General features: G+C 33.6%; 6 protein-coding genes across 6 annotated transcripts; 3 read left to right on the top strand and 3 right to left on the bottom strand.

Moving 5' to 3' along the window:
- Positions 1-3,734: 3,734 nt before the first annotated feature.
- Positions 3,735-3,980, bottom strand: MONOS_11277 (uncharacterized protein; the record flags this gene model as incomplete). Its single annotated transcript, XM_067863793.1, has 1 exon — positions 3,735-3,980. The coding sequence occupies one exon, from the start codon at positions 3,978-3,980 to the stop codon at positions 3,735-3,737; it is 246 nt and encodes an 81-aa protein (XP_067732628.1).
- A 46-nt stretch (positions 3,981-4,026) lies between these two features.
- MONOS_11278 (uncharacterized protein) lies at positions 4,027-4,703 on the bottom strand (the record flags this gene model as incomplete). The annotated part of the gene is made up of 3 exons (XM_067863794.1): positions 4,027-4,280; positions 4,331-4,610; positions 4,677-4,703. The coding sequence occupies 3 exons, from the start codon at positions 4,701-4,703 to the stop codon at positions 4,027-4,029; spliced, it is 561 nt and encodes a 186-aa protein (XP_067732627.1).
- A 1,568-nt stretch (positions 4,704-6,271) lies between these two features.
- MONOS_11279 (putative dnaJ subfamily C member 9) lies at positions 6,272-8,002 on the bottom strand. The gene is made up of 6 exons (XM_067863795.1): positions 7,817-8,002; positions 7,724-7,751; positions 7,604-7,665; positions 7,462-7,552; positions 7,299-7,395; positions 6,272-7,180 (listed from the first exon to the last, which is right to left on the bottom strand). The coding sequence occupies exons 1-6, from the start codon at positions 7,970-7,972 to the stop codon at positions 6,655-6,657; spliced, it is 960 nt and encodes a 319-aa protein (XP_067732626.1). The 5' UTR covers positions 7,973-8,002; the 3' UTR covers positions 6,272-6,654.
- Positions 8,003-8,450: 448 nt separating this feature from the next.
- MONOS_11280 (uncharacterized protein) lies at positions 8,451-9,469 on the top strand (the record flags this gene model as incomplete). The annotated part of the gene is made up of 6 exons (XM_067863797.1): positions 8,451-8,497; positions 8,662-8,738; positions 8,799-8,882; positions 8,995-9,018; positions 9,093-9,171; positions 9,430-9,469. 6 exons carry the CDS (start codon positions 8,451-8,453, stop codon positions 9,467-9,469), a joined length of 351 nt encoding a protein of 116 aa, XP_067732625.1.
- A 296-nt stretch (positions 9,470-9,765) lies between these two features.
- MONOS_11281 (putative 60S ribosomal protein L13e) lies at positions 9,766-10,760 on the top strand. Its single transcript, XM_067863798.1, has 3 exons — positions 9,766-9,941; positions 10,065-10,203; positions 10,281-10,760. The coding sequence occupies exons 1-3, from the start codon at positions 9,820-9,822 to the stop codon at positions 10,620-10,622; spliced, it is 603 nt and encodes a 200-aa protein (XP_067732624.1). The 5' UTR covers positions 9,766-9,819; the 3' UTR covers positions 10,623-10,760.
- An 86-nt stretch (positions 10,761-10,846) lies between these two features.
- On the top strand, positions 10,847-12,047 carry MONOS_11282 (putative 40S ribosomal protein S4). The gene is made up of 4 exons (XM_067863799.1): positions 10,847-10,947; positions 11,050-11,230; positions 11,325-11,422; positions 11,500-12,047. The coding sequence occupies exons 1-4, from the start codon at positions 10,867-10,869 to the stop codon at positions 11,920-11,922; spliced, it is 783 nt and encodes a 260-aa protein (XP_067732623.1). The 5' UTR covers positions 10,847-10,866; the 3' UTR covers positions 11,923-12,047.
- Positions 12,048-12,111: the final 64 nt, after the last annotated feature.

Genomic DNA, 12,111 nt, shown 5'->3' with positions numbered 1-12,111 from the left:
AGTGATATTACTCCTGCCGAATTGGAAGGGACAGAATTGGGAGAGCTTGTTAAGGTCCATTCCCCATTTGGAATGGACTTGGAAGAATCAGAAGGAGGTTCTGCGGAAGGGTCCATCGATGCAATGGACAGGTGCGAGTCTTCCACCAGGTCGATTGAGGATAATCTGGCTGAATGCACCTTACGCGATGGGGAACAATGGTGGAAGAATGCATTGGAACAAAAATCAATCCCTTTCTCGTTAGCAGAAGAGTGCAGAGCAGGCATATCCAAGAGCACATGGCGAGGGTATCTGTATGGATTTGCTCATTTTGGAAAACAATGGAGAGAGTGTGGACATGGAAGAATACCGGAGTCTATTCAAGAGTGGGCCGCATGTTGTGCAAATGTGTTTCTATCGCTTAGGAACGGTGGCATGAAGTTAACTTGCCTTCAATTGACAAGGGCAGCAGTATCGCTTTACTCCAATATTGTATTCTCTTCCTTCCTTGGAGACATCCCTATTATTCGTACCCTTTTTAGATCGTTCCGAAGGACGGACAAGTCAAGAAAGAAGAGGACAGGAGACATTTGGAATCCTCGAATAGTGCTTAATTTCTTTTCTGGCCTGGGACCAAATGAAGTGTTAAGCTTTAAACAGCTCACTATGAAAGTGATTGTTCTAACGATGTTGTTTTCAGCTTGTAGATTCACGGAGCTCGAGAGGATCAATATGTTGGAAAGCAGGTTTGAGGAGGAAGGCGTGTATTTGGACACAAAGTTGAAGACCTCAAACACACGCACGGAGATTGCTGTTCCGTTCTTACCAGAACTGAGTTTGATTTGTCCCGCATCAGCGATCCAGGAATTGTGGAAAAAAGTCCAAGAGAAAAACAGTCACACAGACAAATTGCTTCTTAACACAGAGAACTTTCATCCGTTAGCTGTAGAAGGAATTCGGAAGCTCGCAAAGGAAGCGATTTATGATGCAGGAGTGCCCAAGAGATTCACACCATACTCGATCAAAGCAGCAAGCCTTTCAGCACTGACGATGGCAGGAATTCCCCCAGAACAAGTGGCAAGGTTTGCAAGATTGTCACCACGAACAAACACGTTGGTCAAACATTATTTTCGATCAAACCTAGCATCATCAATGGCCCGCGTTATTGCCTCTGCAACAAACGATCAAGAAGATAGAGCGAACAGAGAGGATGCAGACAGCACAGCCATGTACAGAAGATCCGAAGCAAAGAAGAGAGGCGGAAATGAGAAAACAACTAAACCAAAAGCCAATAGCTCTATTTGTCAACGAGAGAATGCAGAACAAAGAAGTGGGGAAGAACAGCCAATGAGGCCTACAAGGATTGAAGAGCCCAGTGAAGGAAAAGGAGATCCGCCAGAACAGGTAAAAGAGTTCATAATCAGAACAAGGGCCCAAATAAGGAAGGAATCAGAGGAAAAGCAAAGGACGATCACGAAAGCTGTTCTGATGATGGTCTCATCATCTCCCAATTAACTTGTGTTCTCAATTATAAGAGAAGGAATTGATTGAAGATTTTCTTGACAATAAAGGTGCTTATGCACTTTTATTAGGAAAGAAAATCGAATATCAATTCCTTCTCTTTGGCCCACCACCGTTTCACTCCCACCCATGTAAATAAGTGTTTCGAGTTATGGTGTTCTTGTTTATTCCTTTTCTTAGCGTTAATAAAGTATGTGATAACGCTTGTTCAGTTGGTTAGCTCGTTTTTTATCCAATTGTTGGTTTATGGCTAAGTTGTTGTGAAATTGTCGATTGCATTTCAGAATTTTCCACCATTTCACAACCTTGATCCTCACGGGCGACTACCCATAGATCGTGGTTCTCAATTATAAGAGAAGGAATTGATATTCGATTTTCTTTCCTAAAGAAAATAAAAAAATGAAAATTGAACATAAAAAAATTAATTCAACTGTTTTTAATGATGTTTTCTAAATTTTATCGTTTTTCAATATTTCACAAATTTGGACCATAATACTAATGATATTTATGCCAATAAATATTTTTTTTAACAAGTTAAAGTTTTCATTTTGTGAAAGTTGTTCGATTCACATAATTTTATATTTGTTTATTGACAGGTTTTATGCTTTTTTCAGTACATTGATTGAAATAGTCGAAAATGAGAAAAAGCTGGGCATTTCTTTCTTGGCTGAATATTCAACAAGAAAAGCGAATTTAAATGGAAACTGTGCAGAATGAAAATATTTGGTGAGATGATTAGCGAATAAGTTGTTGAAACGGTTTATATAAGTTACGAATAATGTATTTTTTTATAAGAAAACAAGTTCAAACGGAATAAAATATGGATATTGATTTAAGCGAAGCCCTGAAGGTTTGTTGTTTCTTTTTCAGAAGTGATTATAATTTTTTTTTCATTCATCTAACTTAAAAAGCGAAGGGTTAGATGGATTTGAAGAAGAAAAAAAGCAAGGAAGAAAATGAAATGAATATTGATGAATTTCAAGATAAATCGAAGATGGCTTGCATTGTACTTTGGTGAAGAATTATTTTTGAGGAAAGATGATTTTTTTTATGAAAGAAGGGGAAGAGAAAAATAAAAAGAAATGGAATGAAAATGAGATTTACATAGGTTTCCAATTTTTTGTTGGAGAGTGGGGATGATAGAGCTGAATGTTTGAAGGATTTGGAGGATCTAATTTGGCAGAAAAAGATACGAAAATGGAAGAAGAAAGAAGGAAAAGATTAATTCTGAAAAAATTTTGGTTTTTGTTTATTAGCATTCGCATTCACATTTTTCAGCAGCCAATCATCTTGTGCAATTCATGCATCATCATCTTCTTCTTCCGATGTATAGATGTCATTTCATATCGCACAATTTCTTCTTCTTCTTCTTCTTCTTCTTCTCCTTCTTCTTCTTCATTTACGCCATTTGATTGAATTTCTTCATATTTTGCGTCTTCACAAGAGATTGTTGGAGAAACGAAGAAAGAGATACTTGAAGAAATGAAACAGGAACAGAAACGAGAAGAAAATTGAAAAGAAAATAAAGAGAATAAAGAGAATGAAGACAGTTTAGAGAATGAAGAGAGCATGATGAATGGGAATAAGGTTGAGAGAATTGAAGAGATTAATTATTGAAAGAAAAGAAGTAAATATTTGAACATGAAATTTGAGTTGAAAGTTTGATTTGTGAAAGGATAAAAAGACAGCAGAGATAAGAAGAAAAAAAGATTATTGATTGGTACAGAAGATTGATTTTAAATTGTGCAAATATTATGATAATAATTCATATATTTTTTTTGATGTTGATTATTTTCATTTTTTCCAAATCAAGTCTTGTCAATACAATATTTTCAATTTGGAAACGAAAGTCTTTGATATTCCATTTGTTTTCCTTTTGCAAAAGAACTATAACATTCTCATATTTGTTTTTTTAAAAATGGAGATGAAAATTGAAAATGAGATTGAAACAAGGAATTGAAAACAAATATACAAAAAAAAGTTATTTTGAAAAGCATAACTTGAACAATTGTCATTCTTTTTCAAATAAGGATTTCAAAAAAAACAATAATTAAATCCATATGTATTTTCAACTTTGTCCAATCCGTTAATGTTTTCATCTTGCAAAAAATATTTGATTCCTTTTTGTTGAACTTAACTTTATATCAAGTTCATTCATTTCATTCTCACTTTGGTTTCCGTCTTCTCATCTTTTAATTACATCGATTATTGCTGGATCTGTTTTCCAAATGCAGCTATGCACCATCCGATGCCAAACATCCTCCCCCACCACCACCCCCTTCTCTTTTCTTCTCTATCCTCCCAAACCGCTTCTCCCCAATAAACTTGATGATCATCGTCACGTCTGACTGGATCATCCCTTCCACAACAGGCTTCTCCACAATCCGCTCCTGCTTGGCACACAGCTCCACCAGCACCCCCGTCACCGTCATCGTAGCCAGATAGTCCCGCAAGCTCCCATGCGAATTCTCATCGATCATCCTCTCAAACCTTTCATGCAGCGATTAAATATCCAAAATACACCCCTTAACTTATTCCTCTTCTTCCTCGTCCTTCTATCACTTCTTCCTCTTCCTCTTCCTCTTTCTCTTCCTCTTCCTTCTCCAAATCCATCGAACTACCCTCTCTCACTGACTCCTCATTTGTTGCCAAATCATTTGTTGAAATTTCCACCTGCTCCACATCTTTCCCCACATTTTCTTCGCTTCCATCTGAAGTTATGCCCAAAGTTCCATCTGCTGCTTCTTCTTCTGCTCTCCTGTTCTCCTGTTGGATGCCATCTACCGAAAAAACACTTTACACTTCATGTTTCATCGAATGCTGCTTGCACCTGCCTCATCCTCAGCCTCCGCCTTCACAAACCTCAGCCGACTCAGCCCTTGTGCCTCCACAACCAGCTGCACCATCGCTTCTTCCAGCTTTCCCTGGTTCTCTTTGATTCTCTCCACAAACTCTCCGTGTGCTGTCGGATACCCGCCTTTCTCCTCATTTCCATCACCTCGCTCTCTCCCTCCATCTTCTTCTCCCTTTTCTTCTCCCTCTTTGTATCCCTTTTCTCCTTCCTCCGCCTCTTCCCGCTCCTCCAGAGCAACCAGCGCAATTTCTGCTGGCTACAGAACCACTTCCTCCATCCTCAGCCCCGCTACCAACAGCTCCTTCTCCACAATCTTCCCCACTTCACACAATGCAACAACTCGCCCCATAACTTAGCCTTGAATCTTCACCACCAAATATTTAAAACTGAGACAATCGAAGAATGCAGCAACGATCTGTTAAATTCATCAGAAGATCAATGGAATTGAGTTCACTTCGGATTAATATCTGATTCCAAAATTCTTGCTTATCGATAATGAAAGCAAATGTAGCTGTGTGACAGGGGGATCTGAAAACATCGCAGAAAGCTCCATATTGGAGGTGCACATAACACCTCCATCCACAATCAACCGCTGCTCCAAAACGCTCTTCATCAGAGACTACTGTGAACTGCTATGTTCATGATCTTTAAAAAAAGAAACCAGAATAGAAATAAACGTTGTTTTCTTCATTTATTCAGATTAACAAATATTACAAATATGAATACACGAAAAAGTGGATTGCAAAAAAAGAAACACACTTGCAGTAGTGCTTCCAACGATTGCAGACATTAAAAATATCTTTTTTATTTCAGGATAATATTTTCGAAGAGGTTCTTTCTCAGCAAGCTTTGTTGCAAGGTGTAGTTTTTAACGCAAGACACAGCTCAGAAGATACGATTTGCAGATCTCCAAATAAAGAAAAAGCGAAATAAATATTTCTGTATCTTCTTCGACAACTTCAGAAAAGCTGCATTTCAAAAGAAATCTGAAACATATTTTGAGTTTTCACATTTTTCAAGACAAACAAATTGGAAGTGCACTTTTTTCAATTCAGACAACTTTTTCAAATGTGTCTGTTTTGAAATATGTCATTTGTTATTTGTCAGAATAAAAAAAAGATCAAACGATGAAGATATCAAACAGGCTGTTTTTATATTCTTCTTTCAGTTTAATTCTTTCTTCACCCATTGAACATTTTTTGGTGCCACTGCCTGCCACTGACTCCATTGACGTTTTTTGATCAAAATTATCCACCTTCGTCAGTTCTGTCAGTTCCCCTTAATTAAATAATCAACAGTTATATTTTCGAAAACTTCAACCTATCGTTTTTTAAAAAAATATTTATTTAATATTATCAAGTTAATTGAAATTATTCTGAAATTATAAATATAGCAAATAATGTATATAATTTTAGTGACGGGATTTTTTTCCATCGCGTCAGTCAAATTTCACTTTTTATCAAGTCAAAGTCAGTCAGTCACCCAGGCTTATTTGATATATTTGAAAATTAAACATTTGTGACTTTTCAAAAAGAATCACCCATTTTTCAGGGAAACTTGATAATAAATATTCTTTTCTCTTAAAGACGAAAAAAGGTATGATTTTTTCAATTAATAAATAAAACACATATAAATCACAGTTTCAAAAGCTATGGACTTTCAAAAAAACCAAATTTTTTCATTGATCAACACATGCCACAATAGATTTTATTTTTTCGATTTTTGATCATTTTTTATGATATCAAAAAAAATCACCCATATCATTATGCTGATAAAAATGAAAAATTAATGAACAAAACACAGATCGAATACGAAACTTGTTTGATAAAATACGCCACAGAAAATGTTTATTTTGATTTCAGATAAGATTGGATCAATTCGAAATTGATTCAGTCAATTCAAAAAAATTTTATAAAATTCAAATTTATCAAATCTATTTTATTAATTGAATAAATAAAAGTGGTTCTATTCACAAAATAGAATATTTTTTGATTTAATAATGATATGGGTCAAAATATTTATCTTTACGAATTCTGTTCCGCACAATACTTTCAAATATTATTCTCAATTTTAGAATTTTCTGCATTTATTTTGCATTGTAATGAAAAATTTGTTATGATATTATTGCAGTCAAAGTTTGGAACAAACCACAGTTTTTTTCATAACTGCAAAAATTTTATCCCATATATTATTTGAAAATAAATAGAAAAACAATGACTTAAACAATGTTAAACCTGATTTTATAGAAAAATCTTTGTATCTTTTCAAAAGACAAGTATTGGTTAATAAGAAGAAAAAATTCATTGCTTCTTGTGAGTTAACTTTGATGTTTTTTTGGATTTTTTCATCATTTTTGCTCGTTGTCTCAGCCTTTTTTTCTTTGTATCCCCAAATTTTGTTTGAATATTTTTTTTATTAGTTTTTGATGATAGTTTTCCCTTTTTTGTCGATTCTTCATTTTCTTCGTTGCAAGCTTCTTCTTCCTCATTTTCATCGTCATCCACAATAAAATCATCAAGCTCTTCGAAATCTTCTTCTTCTTCCTCATCTTCATCTTCATCAGAGCTATCCTTCTCTCCAAGATCTTCTTTTCCTTCGTCTTCTTCATCATCTTCCTCATGATCTTTTTTTGCATCAGCTTCCAATTTTTTTTCATTTTTTAATTTTTTATTTTTTTTGGTTGATTTTCCTGAACAATTGCAGCCAACTTTTGTCTTACGAAAGTCAGGGTATTCTTTGACTTCTCCTTCCTTTATCCATTCTTCTATCTGAGCACACAATCTTGGAAGATCTTCTTTTTCACATCCAATTATGTACTGAATCGCTCTAATTGAAATAAAAAATAGAATATGAAAAAAAGATCATACCACGAATTTCAATAATAATAATAATAATAATAATAATAATCAATGAACGAGGCTTGAAAAACGAATTTGCTCCAAACTTTTTCATGTTTCCTTTAAAGCGGATATAATTTTCCTTCAAATCTTTCAATTCTTCTTCATTTCCAGATGTTCGCGAAGCAAAGAAATCTTCAAAATCTGTTAAAAAAACCGGTAGAAAATGAGTGAAAAATTCGCATTATTGCATGATGAAAAATTGCATGCCATCTTTGGTTGGCTTGTGAGCATTAAAACGCTCTAGTATTAAAGAAAGCTGTTCATGGGGAGGAAGGTCATCAATGTCTGAATGAACAGCCTTTTAAATAGATTGGAAAAATAAATATAATGAAATTTTCGAATCACAAACTTTTCCAGTTTCATCATAAATTAATCGCTTCTCTTTGTTTGAAAGAGTGTCATAAATTTTTGCTCAAATCGAAATAAAAATACCATTCAATGAATTAAAATTTTACACAAAAATACACACAAAGATATTGAAAATCAACTTTTGCTTGCTTGATAAATTTTGGAATAAAGGAAACAAAAATAAACGCTCTAACAACAAAAATAAACAAAATACTTCTTGATTTTCAGGGTTTTTATCAGGATGACAAAGAAGAGCTTTTTTGTAATAAGCTTTTCTAATTTCAGCTTCAGTTGCATCCTTATTCAAGTCCAATGCTTCGTAAAATGTCTTTCCTTCGAACTGACTTTTCAATATCTTTCCTTCTTCCATAAAATTCAAATGTTTAAAAGAAAAAAGAAATACTGGGGCATTTTTGATCAAATTCTTTAATTATTGTTCAATTTGCCATATTCATTTGAAACAGATGTGAAAGTATGTTTTTTCTAGTTGGCCATTTCCATAATGAAAGTTGTTCTCGTATTTAACTTTCATCTACATTGTGAAAAAAGAGAAATGATCTTTTCTTTTTAGCATCATATTTTGAATACAAAAAGCTTTTACCATACCATATTACAGTAATTAGTGCAAGAGAGCTTATTGAAACATAGAATTGAAAAAAAATAACTGTATTTTTACAGGAATTTGAAGAATTGGTGGGATTTGGCGATCAAATGTTTACAGTTTCCAAAAAATGCAAATGTTGATTTCTGCGCTTTTACGGTTAATTTTTGTTCTTAAATGCCTTGACGAAGATTGCGTATGATATTATTGTTTTTGATACACTGTTTATTTCTGCAGATTTTAGGGAATGCCTCCGATTTGCTCATTTGAAGAAGATCTTGAATGCGACACTCTGTTTGAAATCGTTTTAGCTTTATATTAATTAATTAATAAACCGTATTTGTAATTTTTCTTTCTTTATTATTTGTTTTAATGAAATTTTATATCGAAATTATTTTTGATGAATTTTAAAAAAAATTTAAAAAAATTCGAAATATCAATACCAAATATTTCAACAGAGCTATGAACCTTCCAACCAGGTCAAACATTTTCCCATGGCAACCACAATCTCGGTTTTCTCCTGCGTGCACTGTTGGTATTTAAGCTTCCATCTTTTTCTATTCAACATGCTTTTTTACTGACCTTTATTGAAAAGGATATACACCAGCAATGAGAACCTTTGGATCTGCTGCTTTTAATGATAATTCTGCATTCATGGGAAGCGGAAATCCTTGTTTGAGTGTGGAAAATAAATTACAAATTTATGATTCTTCAATATTTTTTTCTTCGAATTCGGTTTTTTTCTCCCCAAAAATATTTTCCAAATTCAATTAATTCTTTTTTCAACTCAGAGTTTCCATTTGGTTCATATGGAGGTATGCTTTGAACTAAAAACATCCTCCATGACATTTCGTTTTTGTTTCTTCTTCCTATTTTTTAATAATTTTAGGTCCAATTGGCTTTCCTGGCTGCTCATATTTTGGATCTGGCTATCCGTATGACACAGGATCAGCACTTGCTTTTTCTCAGTGTGCAACATTTTTTAAATGAAAAAATATTTATAAAAAATTTATTAGAAAAAATAAAGCTAAATTCTGAAGAAATGAGAGAAATTAAATTTATTTTTAAAATAATTGTTGAAAGGAAAGAAAGAATGGTGCATGCAAAAATTAATTCAATTTTTATTTATTTATTTATTTTATTAATATATTTATTATCATTTTGATGCGAAATTGAATAATGTTATAAATTAATCGTTATTTTTTGTGCGTGCTTTAATTTTTCAGAATCAATCCATTCAGTAACGTACCAAATTTATGCACTTGAGCAAGTGCACACAGTGAACACAGACTACAATACTTCATTTCAGTTATTTTTGATTCTTTCATTTTTTCACATATTTGTTTGAAGGAAAGTTTAATTGGAAATATTTTTGGTACTTTTACTTTTCTTATCTCCAAATTTTCAAATTGTATAAAAGAATTTGAAAATTTTCTTAAAACTTTTTTAATGATCATAATATGAATATTTTTATACATCTAAATATCAAACAAAAAATTAACAAATAAAATTTCAACCCATATTTCCATAAAAATTTTGCTGATCATTAAAAGCCGTAATACGGCCCTTCAACAGGACACTTTTGTTTCTCGTCTGCCGAAAGCGATCCGTTTACAATGGTCTCAAAGAATAACGTTATTCAAAGCGTACATTTGCGCAAACATTGGAATCAGAACACTTCCCAGAAGGGTTTGGTGAGAACATATTTTGACCAAGCTGGAAAGAAATTGCGCCGTAGGTATGCTTTCTATTTTAAATGTTATCTTATTAAAAAGTTAATGTGAATAATATTTATTTCCCCCTCGTTTTTTCGCACATTTCATTCAACGACAATTATTTATAAATAAAAAATTTTTTTTAGAATCCATCGTTTTAAGAAAGCAAGAAAGATTTTCCCACGTCCATTTGATGGAGAGTTCCGTCCAGTTATTCACTGCCCCACTCAACGTTACAACATGAAAGTTAGAGAGGGACGTGGATATTCCCTTGCTGAATTGAAAGTTTGAATTTGATTATTTGTGAGATAAAACTTTTTTTTTGAAAAATATTTCATGCAAATCACACTTCATATTCATAGAAAGCAAAAATTTCACAGGTCATGGCAAAACGTTTTTGCATTTCAATTGATCATCGTCGCAGAACTGAAAGATTGGAGAATATTAACAGATTAAAGGCTTATCGCTCACGTATTATTGTCAATCCTGCTGCCACAGAGAAAAAGCAATTACGTGGACAGATTTTGAAGATTTCAGGAGACTCAAAACGTGTTGCTGCCATTGATGCTCCAAAGAGAAAGCCAAAAGTTAAAAAGGAGAAGAAACCAAAGGTGAAGAAGGAGAGAAAGCAGAAGAAAGAGAAGAAGCTTTTGAAGGCAGTGAAAGGTGGAGATAAGAAAGGTCAGAAGAAAGGAGGAAAGTAAATCTCATAATCTTTCATTTATAAGTTCTTTGAGATCAATTCATAACTAACATTTCCCAAAAACTAACAGGAAGCAAATTCTCATTTTAACTTCTTGTTAATCAAATATTTTGTACAATATTTATTCTTCATCAACTTGTTTTTGTAATTATATTTTGCCAATCTAAAACACAAAAATTTTATGATCACACCCATTGCACAAGCACTTTAATGAATAGGGGAAAATTTTGGATCAAAATACAACAATGGTGAGAGGACCAAAGAAGCACTTGAAACGTTTAGCCGCACCACGTCACTGGATGCTGAACAAGCTTGGTGGAACATGGGTACGCACATGAATTTTGGAATATTTTTGTTGAATTTTTATTAACTTCTTCAATTATTTTTTAATTGTGGAAAATTCGCGACTTGAATGTTTTTAATCATAGGCACCAAAACCATCACCCGGACCACACAAATCAAGAGAATGCATCCCAGCAATTATTGTGCTCAGAAATCGTCTTCACTATGCACTTACTGGAAGAGAAGCTGGAATGGTTATGCATCACAGAAACGTTTTGGTTGATGGTGTTGTTCGCACAGATCCAACATACCCACTTGGATTCCAAGGTGTGCATCGCAATTTCTTTTTGTTGCGTACTTATTTATGTGTTTCATTTCTTAAACGAATATTTCATCATTTTAAAAATTCTTCTTGTTTCAGATGTTATTTCAATTCCAAAAACTAACGAGCATTTCCGTTTGTTGTATGATGTGAAAGGAAGATTCCTTCTCCACAGGATTCGCCCGGAGGAAGCAACTGTTTGAAATTCTTTTTTCTTTTCGAAATTACTTCAAACAATCATTCTTTCAACATACAACAAATAAAATTAATATAGTACAAACTTGGAAAAGTACAACGCGTTGCTCTTGGATTCAGAAGCATTCCATACTGCGTTACCCACGATGGACGCACTTTCCGCTTCCCAGATCCAAAGATCAAGGTTAATGACACAGTTCGTATCAACTTGAAGACAAAGAAGATTTCAGATTGGATCAAGTTTGAGGTCGGAAACATTTGCATGGCAACTGGTGGTCGGAACGCTGGTCGTATTGGAATGATAACCACAAAAGAGAAGCATCCTGGATCGCACGAGATTGTTCACATCAAAGATTTGGGTGGAAATTCATTTGCCACACGTCAAAATTACGTGTTTGTGATTGGAAAAGGAGCTATGCCATGGATCTCTATTCCAAAGAACAAGGGTATCCGTATCTCAAAGATGGAGGATAGAGCTATCAGGTTGAAGAAGAGCAACTAAAGAAAAGAAAACAAATGAGTAGAGTTGAAGTATTATGAAAGATTCATCAATTTTTCAGTGTTGAAGGCTTCTTTCTCGCCATTTCATTTACGAAACATTGAATTGAATCTGATAATTCTTCAATTTATTTTTTTGAAAAAGATTTTTTCAAAATATATTTTAATGGAAAAACTGAGAAAAAATATCGAA

This window comes from Monocercomonoides exilis (genome assembly GCF_001643675.1).
Source record: "Monocercomonoides exilis strain PA203 chromosome Unknown scaffold9-1957334, whole genome shotgun sequence".
Taxonomy (NCBI): domain Eukaryota; phylum Preaxostyla; order Oxymonadida; family Polymastigidae; genus Monocercomonoides; species Monocercomonoides exilis.
This window is presented reverse-complemented; position numbering and strand designations above follow the sequence as displayed.